The sequence below is a fragment of the Phocoena sinus genome, chromosome 9 (assembly GCF_008692025.1).
Source record: "Phocoena sinus isolate mPhoSin1 chromosome 9, mPhoSin1.pri, whole genome shotgun sequence".
Taxonomy (NCBI): Eukaryota; Metazoa; Chordata; class Mammalia; order Artiodactyla; family Phocoenidae; genus Phocoena; species Phocoena sinus.
The window spans coordinates 41,140,151-41,158,657 of record NC_045771.1 but is presented as its reverse complement, the minus strand read 5'-3'; the positions used below and the strand labels follow the sequence as shown (position 1 = coordinate 41,158,657).

Below are 18,507 nucleotides of genomic sequence, written 5' to 3'. Positions count from 1 at the left end.
ACAAATAACGTACAAGGGAATCCCCATAAGGTTAAGAGCAGACATTTCAGCAGACAGAAGGGTGTGGCAGGACATATTTCAAGTGATGAAAGGGAAAAACCTACAACCAAGATCACTCCACCCAGCAAGGATCTCATTCAGATTCGATGAAGAAATTAAAACCATTAGAGACAAGCAAAAGCTAACAGAATTCAGCACCACAAAACCAGCTCTACAACAAATGCTAAAGGAACTTCTCTAGGCAGGAAACACAAAAGAAGGAAAAGACCTACAATAACAAACCCAAAACAATTAAGAAAACGGTAATAGGAACACACATATCGATAACTACCTTAAATGTAAATGGATTAAATGCACCAACCAAAAGACATAGACTGGCTGAATGGATACAGAAACAAGACCCATACATATGCTGTCTACAAGAGACACAATTCAGACCTAGGGACACATACAGACTGAAAGTGAGGGGATTGAAAAAGATATTCCACGCAAGTGGAAATCAAAAGAAAGCTGGAGTAGCAATTCTCATATCAGACCAAATAGACTTTAAAATAAAGACTGTTACAAGAGACAAAGGACACTACATAATGACCAAGGGGTCAATCCAAGAAGAAGATATAACAAGTGTAAATATTTATGCACCCAACATAGGAGCACCTCAATACATAAGGCAACTGCTAACAGCTATAAAAGAGGAAATCGACAGTAACAGAATAATAGTGGGGGACTTTAACATCTCACTTATACCAATGGACAGATCATCCAAAATGAAAACAAGTAAGGAAACACAAGCTTTAAATGACACAATAGACCAGATAGATTTAATTGATATTTATAGGACATTCCATCCAAAAACAGCAGATTACACTTTCTTCTCAAGAGCTCATGGAACTTTCTCCAGGATAGATCATATCTTGGGTCACAAATCAAGTCTTGGTAAATTTAAGAAAACTGAAAGCATATCACATGGAGGCTAAACAATACACTACTTGATAACCAAGAGATCACTGAAGAAAACAAAGAGGAAATTAAAAAATACCTAGAAGCAAATGACAATGAAAACATGACAACCCAAAACCTATGAGATGTAGCAAAAGCAGTTCTAAGATGGAAGTTTATAGCAATACAATCCTACCTCAAGAAACAAGAAACATTTCAAATAAACAACCTAACTTTACACCTAAAGCAAGAAGAACAAAAAACCCCCAAAGTTATCAGAAGGAAAGAAATCATAAAGATCAGATAAGAAACAAATGAAAAAGAAATGAAGGAAACAAGAGCAAAGATCAGTAAAACTAAAAGCTGGTTCCCTGAGAAGATAAACAAAATTGGTAAACCACTAGCTAGAAAAAAAGGGAGAAGATTCAAATCAATAGAATTAGAAATGAAAAAGGAGAAGTAACAACTGACATTGCAGAAATACAAAGGATCATGAGAAATTACTAGAAGAAACCATATGCCAATAAAATGGACAACCTGGAAGAAATGGACAAATTGTTAGAAAAGCACAACCTTCCGAGTTATGAACCAGGAAGAAATAGAAAATATAAACATACCAATCACAAGCACTGAAATTGAGACTGTGATTAAAAATCTTCCAACAAACAAAAGCCCAGGACCAGATGGCTTCACAGGCAAATTCTCTCAAATATTTAGAGAAGAGCTAACACCTATCCTTCTCAAACTATTCCAAAATATAGCAGAGGGAGGAACACTCCCCGACTCATTATACGAGGCCACCATCACCCTGACACCAAAACCAGACAAAGATGTCACAAAGAAAGAAAACTACAGGCCAATATCACTGATGAACATAGATGCAAAAATCCTCAACAAATACTAGCAAACAGAATCCAACAGCACATTAAAAGGATCATACACCCTCCACAAAGTAGGCATAGAGGGAACTTACCTCAACAATATAAAGGCCATATATGACAAACGCACAGCCAACATTGTTCTCAATGGTGAAAAACTGAAACCATTTCCTTTAAGATCTGGAATGAGACAAGGCTGTCCACTCCCCCCACTATTATTCAACATAGTTTTGGAAGCTTTAGCCACAGCAATCAGAGAAGAAAAAGAAATAAAAGGAATACAAATCAGAGAAGAAGTAAAGCTGTCACTGTTTGCAGGTGATGTGATACTATACATAGAGAATCCTAAAGAGGCTACCAGAAAACTACTAGAGCTAATCAATGAATTTGGTAAAGCAGCAGGATACAAAATTAATGCACAGAAATCTCTTGCATTCCTATACACTAATGATGAAAAGTCTGAAAGAGAAATTAAGGAAACACTCCCATTTACCACTGCAACAAAAAGAATAAAATACCTAGGAATAAACCCACCTAAGGAGACAAAAGACCTGTATTCAGAAAAGTATAGGACACTGATGAAAGATATTAAAGATGATACCAACAGATGGAGAAATATACCATGTTCTTGGATTGGAAGAATCAACATTGTGAAAATGACTCTACTACCCAAAGCAATCTACAGATTCTATGCAACCCCTATCCAACTACCACTGACATTTTTCACAGAACTAGAACAAAAAGTTTCACAATTTGCATGGAAACACAAAAGACCCCGAATAGCCAAAGCAATCTTGAGAAAGAAAAATGTAGCTGGAGGAATCAGGCTCCCTGACTTCAGACTATTCTACAAAGCTACAGTAATCAAGACAGTATGCTACTGGAACAAAAACAGAAATATAGATCAGTGGAACAGGATAGAAAGTCAAGAGATAAACCCACGCAGATAGGGTCACCTTATCTTTGATAAAGGAGGCAAGAATATATAATGGAGAAAAGACAGCCTCTTTAATAAGTGGTGCTGGGAAAACTGGACAGCTACTTTTAAAAAAAATGAAATTAGAACACTCCCTAACACCATACACCAAAATAGGCTCAAAATGGATTAAAGATCTAAATGTAAGGCCAGAAACTATCAAACTCCTGGAGGAAAACATAGGCAGAACACTGTGACATAAATCACAGCAAGATCCTTTTTGACCCACCTCCTAGAGAAAAGGAAATAAAAACAAATGGGACCTAATGAAACTTAAAAGCTTTTGCACAGCAAAGGAAACCATAAATAAGACGAAAAGACAACCCTCACAATGGGAGAAAATATTTGCAAATGAAACAACTGACAAAGGATTAATCTCCAAAATTTATAAGCAGCTCATGCAGCTCAATATCAAATAAACAAAGAACCCAATCCAAAAATGGGCAGAAGACCTAAATAGACATTTCTCCAGAGAAGATATACAGATTGCCAACAAACACATGAAAGCATGCTCAACATCATTAATCATTAGAGAAATGCAAATCAAAACTACAATGAGGTATCACCTCACGCTAGTCAGAATGGTGATCATCAAAAAATCTACAAACATCAAATGCTGGAGAGGGTGTGGAGAAAAAGGAACCCTCTTGCACTGTAGGTGGGAATGTAAATTGATACAGCCACTATGGAGAACAGTATGGAGGTTCCTTAAAAATCTAAATATAGAACTACCGTAAGACCCAGCAAACCCACTACTGAACATACACCCTGAGAAAACCATAATTCAAAAAGAGTCATGTACCACAATGTTCACTGCAGCACTATTTACAATAGCCAGGACATGGAAGCAACCTAAGTGTCCATCAACAGATGAATGGATAAAGAAGATGTGGCACATGTATACAATGCAATATTACTCAGCCATAAAAAGAAACGAAATTGAGTTACTTGTAGTGAGTTGCATGCACCTAGAGTCTGTTATGCAGAGTGAAGTAAGTCAGAAAGAGTAAAACAAATACCGTATGCTAATACATATATATGGAGTCTAAAAAAAAAATGCGGTTCTCATGAACCTAGGGGCAGGACAGGAATAAAGACACAGACGTAGAGAACGGACTTGAGGATATGGGGAGGGGGAAGGGTGAGTTGTGACAAAGCGAGAGAGAGGCATGGACATATATACACTACCAAACGTAAGGTAGATAGCTAGTGGGAAGCAGCCGCATAGCACAGGGAGATCAGCTCCGTGCTTTGTGACCACCTAGAGAGGTAGGATAGGGAGGGTGGGAGGGAGACGCAAGAGGGAGGAGATATGGGGATATATGTATATGTATAGCTGATTCTTTATGTTATAAAGCCGAAACTAACACACCACTGTAAAGCAATTATACTCTAATAAAGATGTTAAAAATAAATAAATAAAGGCGTCAATGAAATAATTATGGGGCCACTTGCATGCCAAGGTATCCAGCTCTGGTTTAGCTCTTCCCATGTCAATGAATAAGGCACGCTCTGAAATATTGGTAATAAAAGGCAAAAACACAGAATACAAACTCAATGGCGTGAACCAATGGATTACTCTGCGGATACTACTATATTGAGAAACTGTAAGAAAGTACCTTTCAAAGAATAAATATTTTAACCACTCTCTAATTCTACTTCTCTTATATAAATAAAAAACATCGCATCTGCTGCTTCCCAGGTCTGGAGGAGCAGGACGACAGCTGCTTTTCCAAACACTCACTTCCAACAGCAGCATTAACTGCCAAGCACTAGGTATCTACCAACTAGTGTCCCCACCAAGGCGGGCTGTAGAAGAGATTCCTGTGTCTGCTGGAATCTGATATTGTTTGTTGGAAAAAAATCACAATTTTAGAGTGAGGGATACAGCTTCTCCAGTAATGAGCTAAAGAAGGCATATAGCTAAGCCCTTCTTACAGAACCCTGGGTCTCAGGTCAACAATTAAATCCACCATCTACGCTTCCATTCAAAGTGGTCAAAGCCTGGAAAGATGTCCAAGAAAGTTCAAAGAAACTGTGTCTCATGTTGGGCTCTTTTAAGATACTTCTGAATTCCCATTTGGACAATCTTAGGAAACAAGAAAAACATTAAATCTACCAGTAACACCAAACCCACATTTGTTCCTAAATTCAATCTCTTCTGCTACCAAGTTAATAACAAGAAGAAAAGTGAACTGATTAAAATTTCAGCTTCTCTCTTTTCCAATTTATAATCTGGTAAAGCAAAAGGTGGCTGATAGGCAGCAGGAAAAAATCAGAAAAGACATTCTTCACATTGAACTAGAGGCCCTCACAGAGGGTCCTTTTTTTTTTGTTAAGGCCAAAGAGACAAAAAAGAGAAATAAAAGAAAAAGGACATAATTATATCTGAATTTGAGCAACCACTAGCAGAACTCTGCAACAGGTATTATGCTAGTCTACCAGCCAAAAGAACAACAAAAAGCCTCATCTGTCCATGTTTCATTAATTTAAACTGATACCCACAGCTACAAATCTAATGTACTTACAATTTAAATACACATTATGGTAAGCAGAATAATGGCTCCCTGTTGATGTCCGTATTTTAATCCCCATAATCTGTGAATATATTTACTTTTATAGCAAAAGGGAATTTCGGTTGCAGGTGAAATTGAGGTTGCTAATCAACTTAAAATAGGAACGATTACCCTGGATTATCCAAGTGGTCCAGTGTAATCACAGGGGTCCTTACAAGTGAAAGATGGAAGCAGAAGAGGGATGAGAGTGATAAATAACGTGGAAAGGACTGAACGTGCAGTTGCTGGTTTTGAAGATCGACAAAGGAGAAAAGGAATGCAGGCAATTTCCAGAACCTGGAACAGGCAATGAAATGAATTCTCCCCAAGAGCCTCCAGAAAGGAACACAGCTCTGCTGACACCTTGATTTTAGCCCTGCGAGACCCATTTTTGGCTTCTGAATTATGGAACTGTAAGATAATAAATTTGTATTGTTCATGCCACTAAGTTTGTGGCAATATGTTCCAGCAGTATTAGGAAAGTAATAATACATGAGATAAAAAGTATATCACTGATAAGCTCTTCTGGTTACAAAAGGAAGACATGCATAGTATTAGAAAGAGAAAAGCAGACACAGTTAATGTAGAAAATTGAAATGCCTTGTCATACCCATCCCTGATCCTCCTCTGATATCCATTCTTAACCAATGAATGGACATGTGGAGTGGGACCCTCTGCCTCTCAGGCCTCCAGATGCCTGCCCACGGCCATAAACTACCACCCCTACTTGGCAGCAGATGTGTAACATCACAGCTGGTTTACAACTGTCCAATGCAAAAAGATGGCACTAGGGCCACAGTGAGAAACTGTACTGGAACCTGGCTCTGAGATCTTGCTGCAGGAAGTTTTTGCAGCCATATAAGTTAATTACAAAAAGGTTTCAGCATGACCCTTTGGGGGGCTTGCCATCACCTAGCAGGACCTCACCGTGAGCAATGAGAATATCACCTCCACCAACCCGAGCACACAGCCATCATGAATAACACGGACCTGAGAGCCATGCTCGTCTCCTCCCTGAAGCCCCTCTCAGCAACTCCAGACTGAGGCCTCTGGTTTCCTTTGCTAACAGTGTATGTATTTTTGGGGCTTTATGTCCTAGACTTGTAAGTTCTACAGAAATTAAGTGTCTAAGTACTCATTCCCTTGAGCCATTCCTTTGCAGGAATTTGGTAATGTTTTCTATATACCTTATCTGTGCATAGATCAACAGCAATAATATTTGATTTTATTATGTACAGAAATGCAGATTTCTGTAATTCTGGAGAAGCGGGCTGCCCTCAGCAGATGGATAGCTCAGTGCCAGAACACATGAGAGTCAGTGAAGTCTCCTTCTCTTGGAGGAATAAGTGTCCCAGGACACAAGAGCTGAGGACTGGATGGCTTTCAGAAACAGTGCAGTACAGAAAGAGTGGAACTGATCCAGAAGCAACGTGGCCATAGCAATTTCAGAGACTACTGATTTAACTTTCCCCCTTTTTTTTTGGCCTGATTGAACAAAGGTCTCTGTGCTCCTTCTTCCCTCTCTCCCAAGGATAGTTGCACCTGAACTGCAAAGTCCCTCATAATCAAGTGAAGTACACTCAGGAGGCTACAGTTAACAATCATAAGGGAATTAATGGGCTTCTTTCCTCCACCTCCCCTCCTGAATCACGTCTGACCTCGGCTCTAGTTGCTCAGACACTTGCAGCTCTAGCATGCAATTTACAGATCAGTGTTTTCCACAGAGGGGAGTCCCTGGGGCCTATTTCAATGAGTTTAAATAGATGGCCCAGACAAATATATAAAAGGACTGAAGATCACTTAGGCCAGGATACAGAGTAAAAAAACAATAAAAACATTTTGTAAAAGTGATTATAACCACAATGAACAGCAACAGGATAAGCACGAAGATGTAAAATAGGGCATCAAAATCACAAATTGCAGGGGAGGGGAGTAGAAAATGTAGATCTTTTAGAATGTGTTTGAACTTACACGACTGAACTTATCAGCCTAAAGCAAGTCAATACAGTTACAATACTCGAAAACCATGGTAACCACAAATCAAAAACATGCAACAGATTCACAAAAATGGAAAACAAAGGGACTGAATAGGTGGCTCAGAATGACTGGGATGGAATGGTGTTCTCTGCTACAACTGCAGGCAAGATCATTATATTGATGGAGACTGTCAGGTTCTAACCTTGGGGAAGGCTTGGGGAAGAGTGTCCTCTTCCCAGTTTTCTTTCTTTTTAACCAATATTGGTTCAAGATGCCATGGACCAGAAATATGGTGGGAAAGAAGGACCAGATATAAGTTCAGAAAAAAGAGGACTGGGAGGCAAAGACCGACAAGGACATCAAGTGACACTGGAATTCAGATATTATGTTATGCCCCAAGCACAAACCCATGAAGGCCCCACGGGATGACTGTGAGACCAGACACTTAGACTCTTAGAAAGAGTTATGCCCCCAGTACCAGGTCAGCAGGCATGGGTGATGGGGCCAACCAAACCCAGAGTCACATACAGTAGCAAACCAGAATGATTAAAGACCTAAGCATACCTGTCCCAACCATCAGTTATTACTAGCCACGTCATAATTGCTAACAAGGCTTTGATCCAAGGATAAAGATTTCGTTTATCTTGAAAAGTGTACACGATGCTTCTGCTTCCTTTAAGTTGGTCAGCACTCTTCTCTCCACCCAACATTCACTCACAAACAGAAGTGTGAAATTCACAATCTTCAAAAAAACCAAATGCTTTCTGTAAACCAAGACATGTTCCATATAAACTTACTCAGCTCCCTGAAAGAGGTCTTGCATTTTAACACTCGTTGTGAGAGAGCAAAGGGCAGTTATCTCAACGCAGCCATAACCCACAAAGAAACCAAGTGACCACAGCAGCCTTCCTCATCTCATTCTCTCCCTGGTAGCCACCTGCACAGGTGGGGTGGAGGCATTTTCCCCACTAGATCTGTAATAACAAGACATCCCGGACCAAGGCTTTTAAAGGAAAAAGTTCATCTTGTCAATATTTCTTAAGAAAGGGTCTCTGCCAGTGGCCCCTGCTTAGTAAGCAAAAAGGAACAAAGCTGCTCCAAGCTTATCCCTAGAGAGATAAGAGCATCGCTGGCACACAGCTTCCTGTCTGTATAGGTATGCCTTTCCTTCTCCATCCTTAACGTCACCTAAAATCACAGTCGTCCTCATTCTCCTTCCACACCCAGCGAAGGGACCATGCAAAGGTGGGTGGGCCTCCACCGGGCACACAGGAAGCTTCTGTCTCTGCTTCAGATTCTCCTTACCTTGTTGAAGTCTTCAGAGGTTGCCCTCATTTCCTTCCATGTCTTGTTCAGGAGCTGGATACAGATGCAGAAAAACTCCTCGAAGGATCTGTCGTGGGTGAAGAACATCGGGTGGAAATCGTTGCAGGTCTCACTAGCTGGAGGAAAGAAGGGAGGAAGTGTGAGAAGGGAAATGAAAGGATACAGACACATGTTCCAAAGGGAGATGATGAGAGGCCTATTTGGCTCAAGCCACAGTGGAAAAAAAGGCATTTTGAAAAGGCAACCAAAGGGTAGTCACCGTGAAACTTCACAGTTTAAGGTCAGATGGTCAGACCTACCCTTAGGCGCATATTTTGACCGAAGGAAGTGAGCTCCTAACTCACTCCATGATATGATCCTTATGGCTTTGGTCCAGGATCTGTGGTGTTGAATATGGGCTCTGCATCTGCCTTCTTGACCTTATAAAGGTTATTCAAACTGCCCTGTCAGTCACAGCTCTTCCATCACCCTTAATTTCCTACTTCTCAATAGAATAACTGGCAGAAGATGAGTTTTCCCGAACACACAATTAATTGCAACTTTGAAAATAGCATCCTTGATTATTTCTCCAGGGGGCTCTTTTTCCTCTTATGGCATTAAGTAGGGGATATTTGAGATCATTAACCTCAGACACCATTAACCATTTGTTTTACATTCTCAGACACAGATGGCTGGAGGTCAAAGCAACCCAAGTGGCTTTGAAGGCTGCAACTGGGTTCGGTCCTGGACCAAACCCTGAAGTCAGTCAGACTGCCTTCAAGCTACCCCATTACAAAGCTTCCTTTGTAATGGTCAGACCCAGGGCTCTGAGTTCTAGGTATGCCACCTCTCTCCACCTTCCCAGACCAGTACACCAGGCCCTTCCTTCTCAGCTCTCTGTCAAGCTGACCTTTTTATAGCCCTTTTACATACATTCATTTGATCTTTAGAACGCGTCTTACTGTTCATGTCTTAAGGGATGAGGATACTGGAGCCCAATGAAGTAGGCTTTGTGACCCCCAAAACAAGATTCTAAAATTTTTTTCTTTAAATATAAGCTGTTACTTACAGTGAAAGAATTCTGATTTTAATTGGAATCTATTTAAAGACCAATTCATCTTCAAGACCCCAAATGATAGAATTTTAAGCTCTGGAAGCCCAGGAGAGGAGGATGGAGTGGGGCGGGAGTAGGGTTTACAGCAGAGAACTTCTGTACTTGGGGAAGACCCTGGTGCCCACCGTGTAGTTGAACATGAATTCTACTTAGAGAGGATCCTCGGGTGAAGGCCCCTGGTGAGTGAATCCTGATCAAACCTAAGAGGACATGCTCTGATTTGGGGGACACACTTATACACAAACCTCTTCTATCTTCACACTTCATCATAGTAAATTCTGTTTTCTTCCAGAGAAGGTAAGGGCATAGGCTAGCAACAGCTTGCAGTCATGCAGAGAAGGTTTGGGTCTGAGGGTAGAAGGTTTGAATTCAAGTCCAGCCCATGACAATGAGAAGCTAGTCACTTCACCTTTCTAAGCCTTGATTTTCTAAACTAAAAAATGGAAATGAAACCTCCTTGCCTTCTCCATAGGCTAGAGAGAGGCTCAAATGACACGATTCACAGGAAAGTGCTTTGAAAGGATAAAAGTTGGAGCAAGGCAGTGGTGATAACAATGAATGTCGTGCCAGCATATTGTTTCCAGGAACATAGGCTGTTTTTTGATTCCTCCAATTCTTAAGTCAAGCCTGTTACATCTCAGAAATTAGAGGCAAGAACATATAAGTTATCCCACTCCAGCTCATTACCAGTAGAGATGGCAAAAGTGACATTCTAACCTGATACACAAAGCTATTTAAGGAACTTGAAGATGTTTACTCTTCAAGGATTATGTGTTTGCTGCCCTGGGCAATGAGCTGTCACTTTCATAAGCACTGAAGCCAATAAAATTTACCAGTCTACAGCAGCACTTTAAACCACTATGGCCATACAAAACCTCGTTATTAATCACATTATGAGGGTATCTTTTGGGGGGCTAGTGTAATTATATGTGTACTTTATGCCCTAGTTAAAGTTTTATGGGACTACTGGAGCTGAGCTAGCCAAACAAAACTGCGACCAACAAGCCCGTCTCTTGTTTGGGTGAAGAGGGAGGGAAACAACATCGTTAATAATAGGGATGGGGGGGGCGGAGAGACAGAAGATTGTGTATAACTCCCCAAGGGCTCTACAGGCGTTATCTTCACAGCAACCCAGGGGGTAGGCGTGATGCTTGTCTTCATTGTATACATAAGACAGGTGAAACTTGGAGAAATTAAGCCTTCCATCATGAGCCTTTTTTTAGGTGGCTCCAAACGAGCATTGGAAACCCACAGGTTAGGTGACACAGCTGCAGCTTCCTGCCTTAGTTGATATCAAGAGCTCAGGGCATTTCCTTGTGATTGCTACTTTGAAAATTAATTTCTCCACCCACACTCCTAGATCTCCTTGGATTCCTCCTTCAACAGAAACCAGCATCCTGACCTGCAGTCCAGTGGGGCTCACAATAAATGCCCAGCCAGCACCTGTTGATGGACAACACCTGGCCACGTGATAGGACCAACAGTGGCCATGCCACTGTCACCAGCCACGTGCCAGGCACCATTACTGTTACTTATTACATCAAGCCCCTAGGAAGATAACATCAATTTCTTTTTATAAAATTAGAAATAGGAGAGTTAGAAAATTGTCCAAGGTCACATGGCTTTCAAGTGGCAGAGCTGGGATTCAAACTCAGGTTGACTTGGCTCCAAAGCCCATCATTGTTGCAGTGACAGGACCAGGAATCACACCCAACATTCTACACCAGAGCCAGTGTTTTCAACCTCCACGTGAGGATGGCTTTGCCATCGTCCTAAGATTCTTTGAGACTCATCCCTTGGGATGAGGAATGGGCAAACAGCAAATCAAAACAATTTGTTCCTTGACATGTTACAAAAGAAACAATGAAAAGACTGATATATTTTGGGATTTTACATCCTTAAAAGGATGTTCCTGTATTAGAGGCAAGGAAAAAGCAATAAATATTAATACTTTTTTCCTCAAAAACATTCAAATTGCAGATATTCAGGACTGAGGATGATCGAGCAGGAAGGACTGGACCAGATTATCTGATTTGTTTCCCTCTTTTATTTTGCAGGTAGGAGTAGTGAGAAAGGCAAAATGGCTCGCCCAAGAGTTTATGATGGTGGAAAAGGGGCAAAGATGCTGGGAGCCAGGCTGCTGGGGTTCAAATACGGGTTCTTTTGCCTACTGCTGAGTCACCTGGGCAAGTCATTTCATCTGTCAGTGTCTCAGTGTTCTCATCTGTAAACTGGGGGCAACAGTAGTATAAACTTCATCAGGTGGCTGTGGGGATTAAAAGGGAACAGTGACTACATGGAGAAGCTCAGTGCAAGTGTGAGCCAACAGGATTGTGATGCTCGTCATCATATAGCAAGTGGACCCTGGCCCAGGCCATCCCAGGGATACACGTGACCTTGTATCAGCTCACAGGGATGGCCCGACTCTCGTGAACAGGGTCCTTAACTCAGAGGTTTAAACAAACAGATAAAAAGAGAGAGGGGGAGGTTTACTACTGCTTTTTAAGGAAAATAAAAACACTTTTTGAGGAAAAAAACAGTGTTGAATTTGTAGGCAATGATTTTATACATGAAATTTAAAGAGAAGTTTTCAATGGGACAAAAACAGCAAGGCTTTTCAAAAACCAAATTTTCTTTTTTTTTTTTTTTTGCGGTACACGGGCCTCTCACTGTTGTGGCCTCTCCCGTTGTGGAGCACAGGCTCCGAACGCAGAGGCTCAGCGGCCATGGCTCACGGACCCAGCCGCTCCGCGGCATGTGGGATCTTCCCTGACCGGGGCACGACCCCGTGTCCCCTAGCATCGGCAGGCGGACTCTCAACCACTGCGCCACCAGGGAAGCCCCCAAAACCAAATTTTTTTAAGCACACTATTTTTAACACAATGAGATTCTCTTTTATAAAAAAAGAATCAACTTACTCGTCTTGTAAGTCTGGAATATTAAGGTATTTTCAGGGCTGAGGGTGAAATGGGTTCTTATTAATTTACTGACATCTAATTCATTTATAAATAGGCCAACTTTGAAAGCTTCTATAATCCACACACCTTTGTTTTAAAAATGAAAAATAAGAATGCTATACACTTATGTAGCATTTTGCCTTTCAAAGTAGATTTGTTCCCATTTTTCATTGGATAATGTGAAGTGAGGCAGGTATCATCACTGGAGGCTCAAAGAACAAGGGCTACTGCAGTGCAGTAAGTAAACACTGAAAGGTGCATACAAAGAAAGGGTTCTAGTGCTGCCTTGTGACCTTAGAAGGTCACCTCAGCTCCAGGGCTCCAAGTTTCTTACCTGTAAATGGGCTGGTAAGGTTCCTGCCAAGTCTCAGATTCTAAGACATTACACACACGCACATACAAACACACACACCACGTAATGTATTTTTAAGTCCCTAATATCCATCAATAATTATAGAACTTGGAGATTACACCTGCATTTAACCATATGTCCTAAAGTATTATTTCCTTGAATGACAGGATGGCTACACATTTCAGTTAGGGTGTTAGGGCATCAAAGTGGCATTTGATAGGCTTAGAAAATGTTTGATGAGCTAGTATTTACTCTTCTTTTCGTAAGAAACTTGTTATTTGTTTTCAGCCCCTTTCAATCTATTAATATCACCTAATGCAGACCATTACATAAGAAAATTACATGACTAAAGATAGAATGACAAGATGACACAGGCAAATGCACGTAATTTCTGCACTTTCACGGGAATTTTCTTAGACAAACGTAATTTTTGACATGCTGAAAAGCTCTGTCCCATGCTTTCCATGACCCTTGTTATACTGAGACTGTGAACCCATTTGCAAGTGAATACAGGGACACATGTTTTGGAGGCACTAGGCAAACTTTGAGTATTTTTACCATGAAATAATGAGCTATTTCAACTGCAACAGTGTTTGGAAATGGTGCACTTTGAAAGAGAGATAAGCACTGGCCTAACACAAAGGGCATTTTGTCTTAAAATTCTGAGCTACAGGAAGAAGGGGATAAATCATAAACACAGAAGCATTTCATACATGAAAACTGACAGAGCAGTTGTAAAATCTTACTAGGTATCCAAAGCGTGGAAACTCAAACTAGAACTCTTTGCGGCTCTAGGGTCGGTCTGGGTAATACACCCATGAATTCTCAGATGCAATGTCTCTTTATACCTTTGCAGAAGATCTTACCCTTGTGACCTTTGAGTGTCTATTTTTAGAATGGCTATTCTTTAATAGCTTGGTTTTGGAGTTTTGGTGCTGTGTAGGAAGATGCTAAAAGTTCAAAACCTTTTGTAGGTGGGAGAGGTGAAAAGGCGAAGAGAGTGAGGACAAAGAATGTGAAGTTCCCCCGCTGCTGAGCTCTGCTAGTGTAGAAGCTTCCACCCCTGCTATTTCAGGACAGGGGATCAGAGGCTTGAAAGCCGCTCAGCTCTACGGCCCCTGAAACCTGGTTTAATAGAACTCTGGATATTCTGTTCTATCTTCTCTCATGCCTAAAAATAGTATGAAATCGACACTAAAAAGACACACCGTCTAATCCAATGCTTCATTGTTCACTTTCCTTCTGGGCCTTTTTTTATGGACATGGAGAAAAAAATACCTACTAGTGTTAGGACTGAAAATCAGACACTAGCATCAAAAGATAGCCGACTCACAAAGAATGACCTGAGGCCACATCCCAGGCACACAGTTATGTGTTAATAAAAGAGCAGGTTCTAGAGCAAGGTCGGCCTGGGTGCAAATCTTAGTGTCACTACTCAATAGCAATGTGACCTTTATCAACTTACGCTTCCTCTGGGCCTCAATTTTTTCATTATAAAAAGAGGAAATGCATCTTATCAGATTACTGCTAAGATTAAATCTAAAGTGATACATGATTCACATATTAACAGATAAAACAAGCAACAGTAAGTGCTAGTTGTTACCAGTTTTAATAGCAAAATTATTATTGTACTTAGGTAAAATGACAAATTTGGAAGAATTACATATGCGGATAGAAAGACATTATAAAATTATAATAATTAAAATAGCTTGATATTGGTCCATGAATGGAAAAACAGAATAGAATAGGATAGGGAGTTCAGATATAGTCTTTTTTTTCAACATCTTTATTGGAGTATAATTGCTTTGGAATGGTGTGTTAGTTTCTACTTTATAACATAGTGAATCAGCTATATATATACCTATATGCCCATATCTCCTCCCTCTTGTGTCTCCCTCCCACTCTCCCTATCCCACCCCTCTAGGTGGACACAAAGCACCAAGCTGATCTCCCTGTGCTATGTGGCTACTTCCCACTAGCTATCTATTTCACATTTGGTAGTGTATATAAGTCCATGCCACTCTCTCACTTCGTCCCAGCTTACCCTTCCCCCTCTCCATGTCCTCAAGTCCATTCTCTACGTCTGTGTCTTTATTCCTGTCCTGCCCCTAGGTTCATCAGAAACTTTTTTTTTTTTTTTTAGGTTCCATATATATGTGTTAGCATATGGTATTTGTTTTACTCGTTCTGACTTACTTCACTCTGTATGACAGACTCTAGGTCCATACACCTCACTACAAATAACTCAAATTTCGTTTCTTTTTATGGCTGAGTAATATTCCATTGTATATATGTGACATATCTTCTTTATCCATTCATCTGTTGATGGACACTTAGGTTGCTTCCATGTCCTGGCTATTGTAAATAGACCTGCAATGAACATTGTGGTACATGACTCTTTTTGAATTATGGTTTTCTCAGGGTATATGCCCAGTAGTGGGATTGCTGGGTCGTATGGTAGTTCTATTTTTAGTTTTTTAAGGAACCTCCATACTGTTCTCCATAGTGGCTGTATCAATTTACATTCCTACCAACAGTGCAAGAGGGTTCCCTTTTCTCCACACCCTCTCCAGCACTTATTGTTTGTAGATTTTTTGATGATGCCCATTCTGACTGGTGTGAGGTGATACCTCATTGTAGTTTTGATTTGCATTTCTCTAATGATTAGTGATGTTCAGCATCCTTTCATGTGTTTGTTGGCCATCTGTATATCTTCTTTGGATAAATGTCTATTTAGGTCTTCTGTCCATTTTTGGATTGGGTTGTTTGTTTTTTTGATATTGAGCTGCATGAGCTGCTTGTAAATTTTGGAGATTAATCCTCTGTCAGTTGCTTCATTTGCAAACATTTTTTCCCATTCTGAGGGTTGTCTTTTCACCTTGTTTATGGTTTCCTTTGCTGTGCAAAAGCTTTTAAGTTTCTCAGATGTAGTCTTGTATATACAATCACTAGATTTATGAAAAAGGTGACACCACAGTGAAAAGAATTTTCAATAACTTGTGCTGAGTCAATTATATATGCATCTAAAAAATGAATTATGACTCCCTACCTCACACCATCTACAAAACTCAACTCTAAGTAGATTATAGGTCTCAATGTAAAAGAAAAAACAATGAAGCTTCTATAAAATACAGCAGAATACATTCATAACCTAGAGGTGAGCAAAGATTTCTTAAACAGGACCAAAAAGATTATTAACCCTAAGGAAAATGTTCATTGGCTTATATTAAGATCAAGAACCTCTGTTCATTAAAAGATACAAAAAAGATGGCAACTTCAGGGTAGGAGAAAAACGTGCAACATTACCTGGCAAAAAAACTGGTATCCATAATATATAAATAACCCTATAAATCAATAATAAAAAGAGAGACAATCTAGTAGAAAAACAGGCAAAGTGTAAATAGGTACTTCACAAAATAAGATATCTAAGTGTCCAATAAACATGAAAAGATGCTTGGCTTTTTTAATCACCAGGGAAATGCAAATTTAAACTACAATGAGATATTTTCAAACATCACCAGAATGGCTACAATGAAGAGTTTAAAAAAAAAAAACAAAAAACTAAGTGTGGATAAGAATGTGGAAAAAATGGAATTCTCTTAAACTGTTGTTAGGAGTTTAAATTGGTTCAACTACTTTGAAAAGCAGTTTGACAGTATTTAGTCAAGCTAAAATATTCATAGCCAATGACACAGCAATTCTACCCAAAGATATAAACCCAAAAGAAAGGCATACACAGGTGCTACATAAGAAAGGTACCTGAATGTTAATAATTGCACTACTTGTTACAGCCAAAATCTTGAAGTAACCAAAATGTCCATCCAATACATTGGATGAATTATAGCTTACTCATATAGCAACATAATTACTACAAAGAAATAATTTTTAAAAACTATGCTGCACACAGTAACATGAATGAATAGAAAACACAATGTTGAACAAACAGAGCCCTCTACAAAGGACAACATACTATGTGGTCTTATGTATGTAAAGCTCAAAATGGAAAATTTATTGATGGTGGTGGAAACAGGGTATTGTTCTCTTGGAGACAAGAAGAAATTGGGGAGAGGGCAGCCCACAATTGTCTCTGGTGGTTGCATAATACTCTCTATCTTGAGCTAAGGAGTAGCAAAATGGATAGCTGGTGACTGGAAAATTCACTGAGCTGAGCTGTGTTGTGCTTTCAGGATTTGAACACTTCTATTTATTTAAGTTACACTGGCATAAAAAAGTTAAAAAGGTAGAATATGAGCTTTCTAAGCAAATAAAAAGGAACAACAACATTTCAGACGGTGTAAAACTACAAACTACTGCAGGTGATTTTGATGGGTTTTCAGAAGTAGTGCTATATTTGCCCTGCCTATCACCTCTGGAGCCAGGGATTGGCATTTCATGCAGCCAGGTTTACTCGCTGGATCGAAAACATATAGCCTGTCTATGCAGGCATCCTAGTCCAATCACCTAAGTAGTATCAGCCTCTAATGTTGTTCAGGGGTACCTCTCCACACCTGGACTTTAGTTCAATTTCATCTGTTAGATGGATAAAAGAGTATATGTGTGCATTTACTTTTGTGAATGGGGATCCTGATCTCACTGAAGAGTATTGCAGATGCTGATGGAAAAGCTATAATAGATTTGACTAGTTGTCAAATCTGAGTCACAAGTCTGTTTGAAATTAGTTTCCTCCCTGCCTCATTTACTTCCTTCATTCATTTATAGATCCTTCCTTCCTTCCTTCCATCCACGCATGTACAGGTCCACCTAACTGTCCATCCATCAGTCCATCGATGCATTGATCCACTCATCCATCCATCCACCCACCCATTCCTTCATCTACCCATTCATCCATCCATACATCGAACTAGCAAGGTAGTTAAGAGCATGGCCCTGGAGCCATTCTGCCTGAGTTTGGATCCTAGCTCTGCCACTCATTATCTATATGACCTTGAGTTCAAGGACAAAGAGAGATGAGCAAAAGATGAGGTGGAAGAAGTAGGCAGGCATCAGATCATCTAATTCTTTGTAGAACATATTAGGGAGTGTGGGCTTTATTCTACCTACAATGGGAAGCCATTAACAGGGTTTAAATAGGAGTGGAATAAAGTAACAACTTCCTATCGCCTTTCTTCCCCTACCCTTTCTCTCTTTTTAATGGAATTAAAATTCAGGTAATTTGAGGACTCCTGTTATTCTGGACTCCACTTACTTGATACTTCAGTGTATTAAGGACAAGTGATGAATCACATAAAAACTTGAGTACTAAGTGGTTAGGAGTCAGGACTGCGGCTAGAATTCTTCCTCTATACCTTCTCAACTAAGTCCTTTAACGTCACCAAGTCTCTATTATTATGATGATAATAACAGTAATTTATATCTGTAGAAGTGAGTAAAGATATAGTGAGAGGATTCCCATAAAACACTTAGCATAGTGCCTGGCATATAATAAGCACTCAG

General features: G+C 40.0%; 1 protein-coding gene across 3 annotated transcripts in view; it reads right to left on the bottom strand.

Annotated features, from left to right (window-relative positions):
- Positions 1 to 18,507, bottom strand: part of ELMO1 (engulfment and cell motility 1) — a 578,694-nt gene that overhangs the window by 172,284 nt on the left and 387,903 nt on the right. For all 3 annotated transcript variants that reach the window (XM_032642958.1, XM_032642959.1, XM_032642960.1), the window contains one exon: positions 8,631 to 8,767. In XM_032642958.1, coding sequence (XP_032498849.1) covers positions 8,631 to 8,767 — 137 coding nt within the window. The remainder of the gene's footprint in view (positions 1 to 8,630; positions 8,768 to 18,507) is intronic.